Genomic DNA, 16,288 nt, shown 5'->3' with positions numbered 1-16,288 from the left:
TGTGGACATGTGCTGAAACCTTCACGCAGCGATTGTGCGGCAATGTCGGGCCTTTGCAATGGGGCACTGTGACGTCTGCTCGGCAGAGGAGGGTGTGCTCGGTCAGTGCGGACCATCCCGGTTTGGCGACGCGCCAGTTCCCTCTTCAGGGGCAGCACTGCTTCCAGAGCCTTTTTGTATAACCTGTGATGCAAATCAAATGAAATTTACGTAGCTTGTCTGCCTTTACAATGTGACTACAAATATGCGCTTGGTTTCAATGTAGCCTAAGTAGTTTTGTTTACATTCAAGGTTTCATTTGCAAATATTATAGCTAGGATTAAGACAAACTGAAATATTAAAATTCGAAAATAAAGGCCCGTTCACACTCTTGCGACCGAGTACGACTGAGAGAGACGAGATCTCTTACAACTTCTTAAATGTTTCTAGAATGAGGGAACACACTGACATTGTGGCGCCATCTATGCGGTGACCCTAGAACTGCATTTCACAAAAGCGAAGGTTTTGCGGAATTTCCGAGGTCAAATGTGCGTAATACCCATAGAAAGGCTCGTTTATAACATTGACAAAAGCTTTTCGAGCCAAAAAAGAAAGGATATTGCGCGAGAAATAAAAAAAAATATGCCGGACCGCCGAGTTCACACTGCTTCCCAATAGATGGCGCCAGTGTGTTCTCTGGTTTAAGAAGTTTTAAGGAACCCAGGTTTAAGAGGTCGCAAGCAGTCGCAAGAGTGTGAACGGGCCTTAATTGTATCTCAGTAAACTGAGAGGTCAGTGGAATACAGTAAGGTATAAATGAAAACCCTAGGATGATTTAAAAGTTTCTTATAACACGTTTGAATTTTCCAGTTTCAAAATTATTGACCATAGGAAGTATAAAAGGTACATAAAGAAGACCTGATTTATATCCCTTATAGGATGCCCTGCTTATACAGTTACCAGAGAAAGAAAAGAATTATGAAAATTGGAAGTGTGCAAGTGGAGATATGGCTTCTATAAAACAGCGAAGTGTGTAAACACTTCAACCGAAAATAATAGCAACAACATATACAGAACCCTTTTACCATCTGTTCAGTTCAATATTTTAAGATAAAGGAGACTTTTGTCAAGAAAAATACTTATTTGATAAAAACATTTAGCCTTTCCACTCTCGTGAAGAAGGAAGACCAGCGGAGCTGGTACTCGATACACTGTGTGCTTCTGCGTCGTCGTCTTGTTTTTCGCGCTGTTTCCTACGATTATTTCCCACCAACGCGCCGCACTATCCTTTCTTCTGTTGCAGCTGGAAAGGTTGCCGCCATCTACCAGCGACGGCGGAAACCAGACTGGTTGTGTGCTTGCCGCCGTCGCTTATAGATGGCAGTAGCTATCCAGGTAGGTTTGTGTCGACATACACGGACACGATACTGGGGAACCTAGCCCTTAACAGCTCCGCCGTAAAAACTTCCGAGACAAGATGAACACTGAGCTCTCCAAATTACCAATGAAATCTGTATTTAATGGCCGTGAAAAGCAGGAATCGGGACTGTTTAGAATAAAAAAGTCGTAATTTTTGCCCACAATGTGCGAAGGAACGAAAGCAATAGTTGTAGCATGGTCGCGCAATGTGGATGGAATGGTGCTGTCATGCACCCGAGGACGGAGGTGCGACAGGGCTCACTCTCGCAGCCGTTGTGGTTGGTGTCGTGGATGCCACGGACGACTGTCACCAGTGATCCGTGAAGTAAGTGGGTAAGCGCGGTGGAAATTTCAAAACCCATCCAACATTACATGCAGCAACTGGATATTGCCAAAGTGAGATCTCGCACGACGCGGGTAATGTTTGAAGACAAGTTTTCAAGCAAAAGACATGGAAGACTCTCCTTTTGTAGTGCTGTTACTGGCGGGATGGCGGGGTGGCCGACAAGAAAACCCACTTCCCTGGTCTCGCGCCAAAAGCAGAGGAAAAGGTTTTTCCATAGTGGCGACGACTGGAGACGAGGTCAAAATCTCTGTAAGGTGTTGCCTGTAAAGCCATCACTTTAAAAAAGCGAAAGCCGTTTACAACTCCCTGTAACGCCGAATTGGAGCGCAGGTCTTGAGGAGGAGGAGGGAAGGCTACTGGGGGGTGGGTCACGTGACGATGCCGTCATCAGTGACGATAACGATGCGGATACCGATGACGTCATCAGCGATGATGACGATGATGATGCGGATGCCGGTGACGTCATTGATGACGTCATCGCATCGTCATCAGTGATGATGACGATGCGGATGACGGTGACGTCATCAGTGACGATGACGACAACGGGGGGGGGGGGGGGGGGGGGGGGGGTCACGTGACTTTGGGTGTCACTTGATCTTGGGGGTCACGTGACCTTGGGATGACCTTGGTGGTCACGTGGCCGTGCGGTGACCCTGGTGTGACCTTGGTGACGCCGACGGCGACGCCGCTCAAGCCGGGAACGGGCCCCTAAGAGCTGCGCTCTAGAAAAACTTTGAGTAAACCCGTCCAAAAGGACAACCTTGGGGTGCGAGGTCGAGGTGCCACTGCATAACATTTTGTCTAGAAAAGTACCATATGAAAAATATGTTGTAGGTTGGAGGTGTGCAGACACCAAATAATTTTTCATCGTATTAAATAGTGGGTCTTTTATACATAAATGTTCTCCCCAGAGCATGCTATGGCATTAACGAGACCAAAATTTTAGTTTGGCATGCAGAAATAAGAAAAAACCTGGCACTCCAGGCGTTTAAAGGGTCCGTATTAAGAAGACGTAACTGTACGACGTTTATGCCAGAGCACTCTTCTCCACGGACAACCCGTGCAGGCAAGGGGGGGAGAGAGGGGAGCAGAATGCGGCAAACCTTGAGCACTGACATTGCTGGCCCCGAGAGAAAGAACGAGAAAGAGAGCGACGGAAGAGCGGAGAAAGAAAGCAGACGATAGGTTAGGTGTGTCCATTATGATGCGACACGAGTTGAAATCGTTCGAGTGTTAGAAAAATTAATTTTTATACGACGCGCGACGCCGCTTGTTTTTTGAGAAGCTAGAAAACTGCTAGACACAGGCTTTTCAAGTGATGTTTTTCTTGTTCTTCATGCATGTCAAAGCATCGCCAGCAATACAGCCTAATCGGGACCGCTGATGGGTAGGTCTCGCGCACACCAGCTCGGAGCATGTGGAGCGAAAGCTCGCGCAGCAGAACCCAGGACCCTGGGTTCAAGCCCTACTTTTGCCCGTTTCAATCTGGATGAGCATCATACCGGCATGCAGTAGTGTATCACTACAGCGTGGTACACAATAAAAGACCTCAGGCTAGCGGTTATACAGTACTGGCTGAATTTCTCATCTACAGCGAGTGACTCGTCGCTACTCTGAATCGGCTGACCAACTACTCGTTGTATAAATATCCCCACAACCCAATTATTTACCGCGGATGGGTGTGCCCCGTTGTTCCAAAGGGGGTGAAATGTGCGGGACCTTTTCCTCCAGATTAATTGTATTAATTCTACGGGGCCCAGAGCCCCCACTCGCCTTGCGCATGTTGATGGTGTCGTGGACCAAGTGCTGTACCAGCATCCGCACGGCCGCCGTGGGCAGGGGAATGTCGCTGCGGATCAGCAGCTTCACCATCACCAGCGCCAGGTGGTAGTGACGCCAGTGCCTGCCAATCACACCCCGGCAACACGTCTAAGCATTTCGGCTATCCACGATCCTCTACACAGAGTTTTTTTTTTAGAGGGCCCAGCTGCATCTCGAAACAAAGCCGTGAAAGCCACACCAACGCAAACTGCATTAGTATAGCTTTCACGGCTTTTTTTTGGAAGCATATAGTACGTATCTAGAGTCTGTAATCTAACTTGCGTATGCAGGTGAGTTACGCAGCCAGGGGGACAGAGGACAAAGGACAATCGTCATTATACGCCAAATAATTAACTAAATTTGTTCATATAATTTTTGAATATTGAAAATAAACAAGATTTTAATCAGAAACTCGCTGAGAATCCTTGAAAAAAAAAAAGATTTTTACAATTCTCTGTAATAAGAAATTGGAGCGCAGCTCTTCAGGAGGAGAAGGGAGGGGGGGTATGCCTCTCCTCCCCCCTCCCTCCTCTCCTCCTAGCCTCCCATTTAGCAGGAAACTTTCACTAAATTTCCCGCTACATTTAGTGAAAATTTCCCCTCGCTAACTTAAGCGGGGAAATTTTTCCCGCTAAATTTAGTGGAAAATTTAAGAAAAATTTCCCCGCTAAATTTAGCGGGGAAATTGACCTAGTGTGGGTCTCAACACCAAAATAGTTTCCCCGCTAAATTTAGAGGGGAAACTGCGACGTCCCATAATGCAACAGGCGCGGTTATGTCGACGCCGCTCAACCCGGAAACGGGTGCCGAAGAACTGCGTTCTCAAACCACTCAATCAGTAAATTCTAGAAAGATTTGGGGCGTGTGCGAAATGCAGTGGTGCACTAAAGTTAGCAAGTCCTTGGGCGACAGGTGCAGTGCTGGCAGTGCAAAAACAAATGCAAACGCATAACTTTGTTTCATCTTAAGTCGAGACGCAGTCGACGCTACGAGCTCATATGACCAATCACACGGTGTCCAAAGTCGTGTTTCTGTATGTCGCTAAAGCCATCATGTACAGGGAAGGACTTGTGCTTTGGAGTTTTATTGAACTCGTAGCGTCAGCCGAGTCTGGACACGAGCGGAAACAAAGTATGCCACGCTTATCCATCAGCCTCTTCGCTCCGCCAGACTTGTGCCTGCTCCAGGAGTTGCAACTTTCGTGCACCCGTGTGCTTCGCAAATTTCTAAAACTTGCTCACTTAATGGTTTTCCATGACGCTCGGCAGATTTCCCATTGGAACCTTATGTTTATTTTCACTAATTAAAAAGTTCCCAAATTATCAACTAATGAAAAAGTTAACGAGCAAATTAAATTCACTCGTACTTGACTACTACATCTAGCAAGGCCCTTCAATGTTCTCTTCAAACGTGAGCCCAAGGACGAGGTTCAAAGTTCCTCGAACAAAGCCTAATGTGGACTCTTATCTACACTGTGACAACCTTCTGGAGGATAATACTTAGTACTTCATTTTCCGGGCTTTAACCCGCCGACTATACATGTTTAAAAGTTGAAATTTTAAGCTTTGCGGACTACCTACGCATGCGGACTATACAGGAATTTCGTTTTTCAAGATAGTTCCTTGTGAAGAGACGTGACGGATTTTGTGAATGAAAGAGTATGATAATGATGATCTGTGTATAACGTGAGCCTCCTTGCGAGCTAACAAAGCAGACATTCATCAAGGTGTGCCGTGCACGAGAAGATTTTCATGCCTAGTAAGCACCAGGTGCGGATTATGCACGGCAGGCGGACTATGCACCGGGTGCAAACTACCTAAGTAAGAACTTTTATTTCCGACTCCAAATTTGCCCCTGCAGACTATACACCTTTCCAAAAAACGCTCCTAGGCCGCCGCCATGTTGCTGATGCTGATGCGGCTGGTGCGACTCTCGCGCCCTCTATCAGCTAGAAATTTTGTGCCACTCTCTGGGACTGTGAAGACCCGCTCAGCGCGGTTCTCTACCTATGTTTTTGCGGTTTTGCATTCGACGATTTCTCACTCCTCTTGAAAGTTTCCACTTAATTTTTTTTATGCGTGCTGCGCACCCTTTTTGTGTTATCTTCCATTGTGAGAAATGAGGCTGGTAAGTGCCTGCCATTCCAGCTTTTCTGCTCGACATTCACGGGAAACGAAGGAGGTGAAGGACGTCGAACGACCCTCGATGAGATTTTGCGAACATTGTTCTAGATAATTCTAGGTTCAGAGATAATCCGCGTAGAATCCTCAGTCATCTCCAAAAATAGTTGTCCGGGTTGGGGTGAGAAACGGGTCAGTCGCGTTTGTTTCTTTGCCTTGGTGCAGTTGTGAAAAAAGGAAGCTCTCCCAAAAACGTGCCCCAAAACGAAGTCATCTCGGATTCCGTCCGGTCGTCAAGATGTGACTGTCGTCGACTGTGACTGTGTTATTTGAGATCTTTCTCAAATAAATTCTTTTCGGATAACGCTGCATTGTGTGGTATGTACGATATATTGTTCGAATGTTAACACTTCCTCAATTGTATGTCTGTGTCCTGTCCATCGGTAAACACGTTATTTGTGAGCGTGAAAAATGCATGCCTTTCGGCCCTTTTCTGTTGCAATTTATTTTTGTCAGCAAAGCGCTTTGTTGTTTCACATGCGGCAAATCCCGCGGCGCCGTCAAAACTTATCGTAAGAAAAAAAACAAATAACTAGAACTATACATTCCAGTCGCATTCGTTCTGTCGCGCGCGTACCCAACAAAAATAGTTGTTTTTTTTTGTTTTGTTTTTTAATGTGGCACAATGCTTTCTCAATGTCCTCGGGAAAATACATGACCCATGAAACACAAAATATGGCGGGAAAAGACAAGAATTTAGCCGCCAGCAGCGTTTGGAACTGTGCCTACTGAAATCACAGTCCGCTCGGTTAGGGTTAGGAGGGACGCCGGTGAGAGTCTAGCCTCAAACTCAGTGACTGGGCTCGAAAGCGGTTTGTTGCCCCTGGGGCCGAGTGTTTTTTGTAAAGGTGTATACACTGGGTGCAAAGCATAGCCCGGAAAATACAATAGTTGTTTTACAATAGCTTGTGCCACTTCCAAGATCCTCGGCGATTTTCAACATCTTATACCTCCCAAAGTTCAGTGCTCCAGAAACAAACCACAAGTCTCAAGGCCCGTTCACACAGTTGCGTTCGGAGCGACCACTGTGCTTAAGAACAAACGCAACCGCTGCGACTTCAACGACAACTGTGTGCGACGTGTACACACACATGCAATCGTATGCAACCACACAAACCAACAGCCAATGAGAAATGACCTTCAGCTCTTGCTCCACGCCAATAGTAAGCAACCCAGCTACGCTTACAAACATGGCCGATTGTTTACTGCCCGATGCAAGGTCCTCACTGGAGCAGCTGGAGTTTTTGGCTACGCGGACAGTCACGAAGATCTGCTGTGCACCTATAATAGCTGTGTAAATAAAATTAACTGTTGGGCTAGTTGGCTACACATTGTATAAAAATTCAAAAGCGCAAACACCAAGGAAAAGAAGAGGGGACAGGACAGAGCACTTACTCCAACTGGAAGTTTAATGTATTCCCCGAGGAAGACACAGAAGAAGAGTTAGGCATGTGAAGGTAAAAAAGAAGAAAATTATTGTTATAATTTATAGATGCATTAAAAAATTCTATGTCTTCCTCGGGGAATACATTAAACTTCCAGTTGGAGTAAGCGCTCTGTCCTGTCCCCTCTTCTTTTCCTTGGTGTTTGCGCTTTTGAATTTTTATAGCTGTGTAAAGGCTGGCTCACACGTCTGAAACAAACCCATTATCCAGGACTGCGTCCGTTGTGACTGGAGCGACAAGAACGACCGCTCTGCGCTGCGCGTACACTCCTGCAACCGCTGCAACAAGCACAGTGGATCGGCAGCACAGCGACCACCTGTCCACCGCTGTCAGCTGTTTCAGCGGTGCCTCTATAAAAAGGGAAACGCGCTGCACCTCATTTGCGTAACAGAAACTAGACAGACCATCTTCTATGATCTTAAACTTTTTTTTTTTTTCACGATACACTTGGAGGGTAGTGCATTAAAAAAAGAAAAAAGATGCAGTACGCCCGTCTTGCACGATCACGACTTTAATACCCGACTTTGCCAACAGTACACATCTCGCCACACGCCTTTTCTACGATTATAAAAGACGATGTAATCTTAGCAGCGATATAGCAACGTAAAATATAATTTCGTGATCAGATAGATGTTGCGAGCATTCAGGATTGCTAACACTAATCACCTTTCTCGGGTGAAAACGCGTGAAAATTGGCATCCTTTATACGGTACGCACCAGTAATACCTTGAACTTGAGCACACGCATGGAATGCGCCAAAAATCCCGGCAATGTTCGAGGACACAAATGCTAAGAACGCACCACTGTAATCAAAGTAAACAAACACGACGGCACGGGTGTTTCTGCCGTCTTGAGAGTGCCGTCACGAGATCGCCGTACGAGTAGGTGGATCTTCCCTTCTAGTACGTGCTGGGTTACGATTACGACGCACGACAAAAATTCACAGTCAAGGATAGCGCCTTCACGGGGACCGTTGAGCTTCCAGCACGCCGTCCACGTCGACGATCACCACCGACGCCATGTTTGCAGATAGAAGGAGCCCGGCACGACCGGCATACAACGCGCGCGCCACCGAGCTCTCCTCGGCCTGTGATTGGTATGCTGTTGCGGTCACTCCCGTCGTTCCCCAACATTACGAAAAAGTTCAGCCCGGCTCAACTCCTTGCGTTGCGAACGAACACGAACGAAACGACCGTTTGGCGCTTCGTTGCTATGGTAACTCGTCGTTCCAACCGGTTGCATTCGTTCGTAAGCGTAGTGGTCGCTCCGAACGCAACTGTCCGAACGGGCCTTAACTTCGGCCAAATGCACAAATCGAGCCGGTGAAAGGGAAAAAAAACAAAACATTGTTTCAGTAATTATTTTTATACTTCCACCGTGTCACTTTTACGCACTGACCAGAAGGAGGCTTTTACCATTTGAAAAGCAATTTGGTTTTATATACAACGTTAAATCTACACTGCAACGCAAAACAACTTTGCGTGTTTCGTGCGCTGAACAATGACAACACGTACACGAGCACGTGAGCTCACGAGCATGAGCACAAGCACCAGCAAGATCGATGTGAGCACGGACGCCAGACGGACAAGGCTAGACCCTAGGGAGCTTTGCCCCTAAAACAAACCAGCGTCGCCACAGACCAGGAAGTGGATTAAAGGGCTCCTGCAAAAACGAATGCTACGCTTTATGCACTTCGCTTCGACCGAACAGGGCGGCACCATATCGAGGACGGGTTGCAGGGTGACTGCTGCGCCACGACTCGGTTCTGAAACAAAGCTTGGGAGATTCGGTAACCCGAGAACATTCGGCAACTTTGGCGGAAACTACGCCGGCCTCAACAACGTAGCGCGAGAAAGACGCCGCCGGGCATAGTCGGTCGCTGTCCTCCATCTAACTGACCTCCGCAGCGCGCTCCACGCAATATAAGGTCAATAAACGTGTTTTCAATCAATCAATCGCTGTCGAGAACACCGACTCACAACGTTCCGCTCTCCACCTGACTGACAAGGTTGGATACCAGGTCCTCGTATGCCCTGGAAAGAAAAAAAAAAAAAAGTCACACGCTGGTCAAATGCAGAATTGCCTCTGGCTAGTTTGATACTCAAAGTTCGCAAAGTTTAATACAATTGTGCCTGTTCATGCTCGTGCCTGTAGCTCCTGAAGACTGCAGTCCATTGCAACGACAGATCTGAAGTAGTAGAAGCTCTGCCTCCAGCGTGGGCTATTTTTGACCACATGAAGGTGCATGTGCAACCAAGTCAAGATGGAAAGGCAATGACGCGTGCTAGAGGCAGAGCTTCACCCGCAAATCCTACACTCAACTAGCCATACACACAGAACCCAGGCAGATGGTGCCAATAATGGGTATCTGTTTTTTCCTGCCACAGCATCAGGTTTGAAAGATTACAACACGGTTCTCGTAGCCAACTACCTGCAACAAATATTTTCGCGTACTTTCTGTCGAAAGAGTCTGGCTAAAATTCACAACCAAAAATTGTTGCTGAAATCGCTTCGCAGGTTGTTGTTGAAAGGCGAGAGAATTTTGCACGGTCTTGTATTGAGCAAACGTTTCTTTATTAAACTGTAGGGTTGTGTGAATATTCAAAATTTCGAATATTAGTTCCGAATAATACACTATTCGATATTCGCTTCGAAAAGAACTGCACTATTCGTGTTTTTCGAAGTGTTGATTACCGCGGGTTAGCCCCGTTGAGTGCGCTTCTTACCAAGCACCGGTGCGCTGTGGAGAAGCAAAACCCGCGAAAGTGAGCTCTGCGGGTGTTGCTTCTCCGCAATACATCTGTGCACGCTAAGAAGCGCACTTAACGGGGTAGCCTGCCGCGATAAACAATATCGTAATTGCATGCTCAAGAAAAGCACTCATTCAAAGCGGGATGATGCACCTGTGCCAACTGTATTTGAAAATAAATGGAAACTTTGTGAATGTGTATATCTACATTGTAGTAAAAGTTTAAAAATTAAACTTTTACGAAAGAGTATACAATGTTAGGCAGAGATGTTTTTACAACCAATGTTCATCATGCGCGACTAATTATTTTTTCACTTGAGATTAAAGAAAAAATATTTTATATATCAAGATTTGTAAATTCACTCAATTGGTATAGTTGGCCATCTATATAGGATTCATTTTATGTAAAATCTGTCGTTTACTTGCCATCCAAAGACACCAGACCTTCTGAGATCACAGTTCATAAATATAGATAGATTAAGCTTAGCTTATGAATGAAAAAGTGGAATAACCTTTACAGGTTTAGCTGGGTTTTCGTCTAAGCATTATTCAATGGTAGTGAAAGGCGTGGAAAAACTTCGATATTCGAATCGAAAATATTCGGCCAAAACCACTATTCGATTCGAATTCGCTTCGGACTCAAAATCCACTATTCGCACAAGACTATTAAACTGTTTAGGAATCTGTTTAGGAATTGGTGTGGAAACTTTAGGAATATTTCTCGTCAACGTCGATGAAGTCTTTTATCGCATTTAAAACCAATTTGCATAATTTTCTGATCTACCCCAACTGTCTACTTCAAGTGGGTGGGCCTCCTGCGATCAGCCAATTAATTTCGTTGTAGCATTACTGTAATTTAAGTGTTTCTCCTCTACTATACCAACATAAACATAAGCAGAACCATGGTAACTGCATTTGCCACGCTGCCTGCTTCATCGATTACAACCCGATATACAGACGCAAAAGCGAGTCAGGCTCACTCAGAAATGCCACCGCATTTAATGTTCTCGAGCAACTAGCCAGCAATTGTGTTTTGGCCAAGAGGTCTTCTCGCAATGGCCAATGTCCCGCAAAAGTGTGACGACGCGAGTTAAGTTGCCTTCAACTTCTTTCTATCTCGGAATCGGGAGTATCCCCCGCGGGACAACGTCCCTTCCTCCCAGTACGCCGCAGCCCACTCGTTGAAAGTACAGTAGACTCCCGTTAAGGCGAACTCGCTTAAGCGGAATCCTCGGATATGCCGAATAAAGTAAGAACATTTAATTCATTTCCCATAGATGCAATGCAAAAAAAAAAATTTTTAACACTAACTGCTTTGCGTGCGCGTTTTGGTGAACTCAAACTCCCATAGGTCCCCTTTGTGATGGCACTGCACCGACGGAGACACCACGCATTGCGCCGGCCGAGCTGTATGCAAGATGTACCGTAAAAACCTGCATATGATACGAGGTTTTTTCAAATTTTCAGCTTCGATGAAGCGCAATCTAATGCTGTTTGACATAGTTTCGGTTTCGAAGCGATATGGTGCTCAAAACAGCTATCATCATCATTAAAATCGCAATGTCCGAGGCGCCACCATCCATCCACAGTGAGGCTCGCCAATGGTGTCGGCGCGAAAACAATCATCGGTCGCCTACGAAAGAAAAGTTCTTTTGGTTGCGGAAGGCATCGGTAACAGTGCTGCCAACTGACAGTTCGCCATAAATGAGGGCAGCATCTGCGGATGGAGATGACAAAAGCAAGCTCTGTTCGCGTGCAACAGACCGAGAAGAAGCTTTAGGAACCCAAAGAATGGCGTGTTTTCCGACGTCAAAGTAAGTCTCAGCGACTTTGTAAAGGAGCAGTGCGAACGGCACCTCGCCGTAAACATAGAGCTGCTGCATGAGAACTTTGGCGAGCCGACATTGGGTTACTCGCTTTATGCGCCGCGCCGGGGTTTCTCTGCGTTGGCACACGCTCGTTGCTTGCTCTATCAAGAAGTGCGGGATTTCAAATGCGCTAGATGGCACTGAAGATGACTGCCTTTGGGAGGAGGCACCAAACAAGGAGTGTCATGGACGTAATGACAGTGATTAAGGTTCAATTATGACATGTGGCCCATGTTTTCTCAGGAACATGGGCCACATTTCGTCTTTCATCGCTAGACACCGATTTGCACAGAGGAGAAGGCAGTCAAAAAACACCGAATGGATCGGTTCCCCCACCAGCGGTGTGTGAAACATTGTTTGTTTTTTTTCTTTTGGCATCGTAAGCCAAATAAATGTCCCTTTTTAAGTATCTCTTAACTGTAGGCCTTTTCATTCTGTGTTTATTGGTCAACAGCAATTTAGACATGCCCAGCATGATAATTAGGGCACTTCTGTTAAGAAGTGCCCTAAGAAGTGCCACTACCCAAAAAAGTGAACTTCTTAACCACTTGTCTGATTTAAATGACATTTACAGGGCTTGTTTCTATTGATGTTGAGAACGTTTGTGCAAAATTTTGTTAACCTGGGTGAAGCACAATAAGAATTGCAAATGTTCAGATGGAAGTGGGCGTGTCTGCGTAGGAAAACTATCGTTTTGAAATTACTTATAAATTTGTCGTTTTCATGTGTTATACTGCTCTAGAACAGTTCAGAACAGATAGCTATGGAGCTATTTTTCTATATTATACCATCTTTCATGACAAAAGAGCCACTAAACACAAATGCTGTTTTTTTTAGATTTCCATTCCTTGCCCGAAATGCTAGTTTTTGAGCATGAAAAGTGACAAAAATAAAATAATTCAAGCTTCCCCCCCCACCCCCCCATAGCTATCTTCCCATTAAAATTCCACCCCAGAAAAACTTGTAAAAATGAATCCAAGTTATGTAAAAACAAAATGATAGTTTTTCTAAAGGGAAATTTATGCCAAAAAGTGGAATGGAGAAAAATGTGTTCAAAGTGCTCTAACCCTTACCTTTTCTTTAGCATCGGTGGACCGAAAATAATTTATAAAAAATTAACTATGCAGTGTAAACTAATGAAAATTTCTGGGAATACAGCGTAGACCGCATATAACGTATGTCGCGGGAGTCGCGAAAATCCGCACTATAACCAAAACATCAATTTTTCAGGCCAAAATACATGCCATGAGACAACTTACCTTTGTAAAACAATTTATTTTATGTTAGGTGAAAAATAAAGCTTAGTTTGAGGAAAGTCTTTATTTCACCAGACTAGTACACTTCTCTCTCAAGTGTGTCACACATTTTGAAAGAAATGAGCGGCTTTTGCCTGGCGCAGCCTTTAACGGCGTCGCGGATTGCGGACGGACGTTGCGAGCGTTCAGGATTGCTAACCCTCATCACTTTTTTCCGGTGATGAAAACGCGTGAAAATTTGCATCCTTTATACGGTACGCGCATGAAATGCTCCAAAAAAGGCATGAAATGCTCCAAATAAGAAATCCGGGCGATGTTTGAAACCGCAAATGCTTAGAAAGCACCACTGTAGTCGAAGCAAACAAACACGACAACACAGGCGTCTTGAGAGTGCCGCCACGACATCGCCGCACGAGTAGGTGGATCTTCCCTTCTAGTACACGGTGGGTTATCATAGCGACGCACAACGAAAATTCACAGTTAAGGATAGCGCTTCTACGCAGAACGATGAGCTTCCACTACGCCGTTGATGTCGACGATCACCACCGACGCCATGTTTGCGCATAGAAGACGGTCTCCGACTGGCATGCAACGCGTGCGAACGGCTGGTTGGGCCACGACCAATGGGCTCGTCAACGCCTTGCGCCGTGAACGACACGTGCGTGCGTCCCTCAGTCGTTATGGCAACTGAAGCCTCTCTCCCCGCTTCTTCGAGCAACCTCCCTGCCGTCCTTGCCCCCGCGAGTGCCGCTTGTGGCTAGCGCCGTTATCTGGTGTCGCACAGGGAAGCGTGCTCGCTGCGCGGTCGGCGCGCTGCTCCAGAAACTGCACTATAACCGGTATTTTCCTTCGTGCGCCTGTGTTTTAAGCGGTATGTTATTACATGGAGTTCTATGGGAGGCGAACCGGTGGTTTAAAAAAGCCGCGTTATACCCGGTCCTGCACCATAAGCGGTTACGTTGTAAGTGGTCTATACTGTACTCTCTAGATGCTAGGGGATGTAAATATGACATTCTTCAATATCAACTTTTTTTGCAGAAATTGTTTTTTCTGGGTAGTCTCCCCCCTTAAGGCGAACATCTGATAAGTCGAACAAATTCTCAGGGTCCCTTCGTGTTCGTCTTAAAGGAAGTCTACTGTAGTCCCAAGTACTAAGGAATGAAGTCACCGAAGCTGCTGAGTCAAGCTGTTGGATGCCACGACCTTAGCGATTGGTCGTAGAATTTCCGGCAAAAAGTATGATCAGACGAAAGTGTTGCCGTCGTCGCGGCAACCCGCCTCCTGGCTGCCTAAGCTTCTGTGGACTGCAGCACCGGAGGGCAACCTACTGATGGGTGTCTGGAGCATCCACTGCCGTGGATCGTGGCGGTCAGCAGCGCAATGCAACGTGAGGTCGTCGGGCGGAAATCGAGGGACCGCAATTAAGAATGCGCTCGCACACCGGTCCGAGATGCACTCGGGGCACAATACTCCTAGTAATTGAAGGTGCTGGTTGTAAAAAAAACAAGTGACTCCGCACCGTAAGCACTGGTTGTTGCGGCGCTCCTCGGCCCGGAGTCCCTCCGCCACGTCCTCGTCCGTGGGCTGGCCGGCGCTGGGCCGGGGTTCGGGACCCTCCCACACCCTCCTCGCCACTTGGACGCAGCTGTCGGGCACCTGCAAGGAGGGCAGGCACGCGCGTCTCCTCAGCCACTGCTCTAAGAAGCACCGTCGTTCATCTTGAAATGTTTTCTAACGACAAGTGGAATCAATTAATCAAATCAAATCATTTATTTGCATCTGCACGTACAGGTGCCGGAGCCACGGACAAAAAGCAAATCTTCATTGGCTCGACGAGGTCTGGGTCTCGAATGCTCATCAGATGGTGACGCAGATTCAGAAATAAAATTTAAAGTAACGTATTCGGTTGAACCTCAGTCTAACAAACCCAGATCTAACGAAATTCACGATTTCACTGATGTGATTGGCCTGAGCGTTTTGGAGCAGCTTTCAAAGCAGCCATAACAGTGCTTTGGAGCACCAAAAGTGGCCTTTGGAGCAGCCAAAACAGCGTTTCGAAGTAGCAAAAGTGGCTTTTGGAGCAGATATTCTTAGAAAAATAAAAATATTCGTTATAAGAGCTGGACAAACGAAGGGCACATTGCTCGCCGCAATAAACAAATTATGGTCAAGTTAGACAACCTGGGAGCCTTTCAACATGTAACTGAAATGCTAATGGCATGACACATTTTGCAATGCTTGAGTTAAATGATACATATACAGTAAAACCTCGTTATAACAAAGTTGAAGGAGCTGTCCTAATTATTTTGTTATAACCATTAGTTTGTTATAGCCAATGTCCATTTCTTCCCACTATAGCAAGCAAGGGGAATTACGATTGCTTTGTTATATCCATTAGTTTGTTATATCCCATTTTGTTATAACGAGATTTTACTGTACCTATACGTACCCGCTATACATAAATAAGAACCAAACTGCACATATTAAAATTTCTTTGAAAATGACCAGCTTAGTAGTAAATATCACAGCACTAGGTTGACTAGTTACACAATAAATGGAAGCAGTCTCCGACTGATGAGACACGTAACTACTGCAGTGCAATGCCAAATTGTACACAAGACAAAGATGCATTACGGCTAGCGGGGGTTTTCTTCTTGCTTTTCGAAACTTTCTGCAGGGCTGCTGCAAGCCTCGCTTGGCCTTCGGCTAGTAATGAATCTCCACTTTCAGTGTCTCCAGAGAGGCATCCCAAAAGTGTACACTGCTGTAGGCATTGCCAAGCAACTCCGAAAAACCACTTGCCATCGTTTTACTGGTTTCCGACGTGCCAGAGTTTCGTCAAAAGTAAGTAAACGTAAAACAATGGATTGCAAGCGTCCCGGCTGGTGCCTCTGTCGTGCAGTCATGTTCGCATGCGCATGAAGGCAACTTCGGCAGTCTTGTATTCACGTGCTACGTCGTGCGAGCGAAGATGGCTGTTCGATTGAAACCGAAACCATGCCATTCCGCTCCGTCGCCAACTGGTTGCCAAAATTGAAAGCAAAATGTAACTGTCCAGCATACGACAAAAAACAGTCCAACGGCACGTGCTTGCCAGGCCGGCAAGCATGGTACAAACTAAACCCACTCAAAAAAAAAAAAAAAAAAAAAAAGAACTTTGGGCGTATCATGCAAGACATAGCGAGCCAGGGTGCAAAAGTTCTTAGAGCACTTTGCGCAACGACT

General features: G+C 46.1%; 1 protein-coding gene across 1 annotated transcript in view; it reads right to left on the bottom strand.

The window, feature by feature from the left end:
- Window positions 1-16,288, bottom strand: part of LOC8035578 (proteasome activator complex subunit 4A) — a 166,525-nt gene that overhangs the window by 71,929 nt on the left and 78,308 nt on the right. The window contains exons 29-31 of the mRNA XM_002399761.4: window positions 14,583-14,719; window positions 9,170-9,223; window positions 3,518-3,647 (exon numbers count right to left, since the gene is read on the bottom strand). Of these exons, the coding sequence (XP_002399804.3) occupies window positions 3,518-3,647; window positions 9,170-9,223; window positions 14,583-14,719 (321 nt within the window). The remainder of the gene's footprint in view (window positions 1-3,517; window positions 3,648-9,169; window positions 9,224-14,582; window positions 14,720-16,288) is intronic.

Source organism: Ixodes scapularis, unplaced genomic scaffold, assembly GCF_016920785.2.
Source record: "Ixodes scapularis isolate PalLabHiFi unplaced genomic scaffold, ASM1692078v2 PGA_scaffold10__122_contigs__length_95168666, whole genome shotgun sequence".
Classification (NCBI taxonomy): Eukaryota; Metazoa; Arthropoda; class Arachnida; order Ixodida; family Ixodidae; genus Ixodes; species Ixodes scapularis.
Note: the sequence above shows the minus strand (reverse complement) of the source record. Positions and strands in the feature narration are given on the sequence as shown.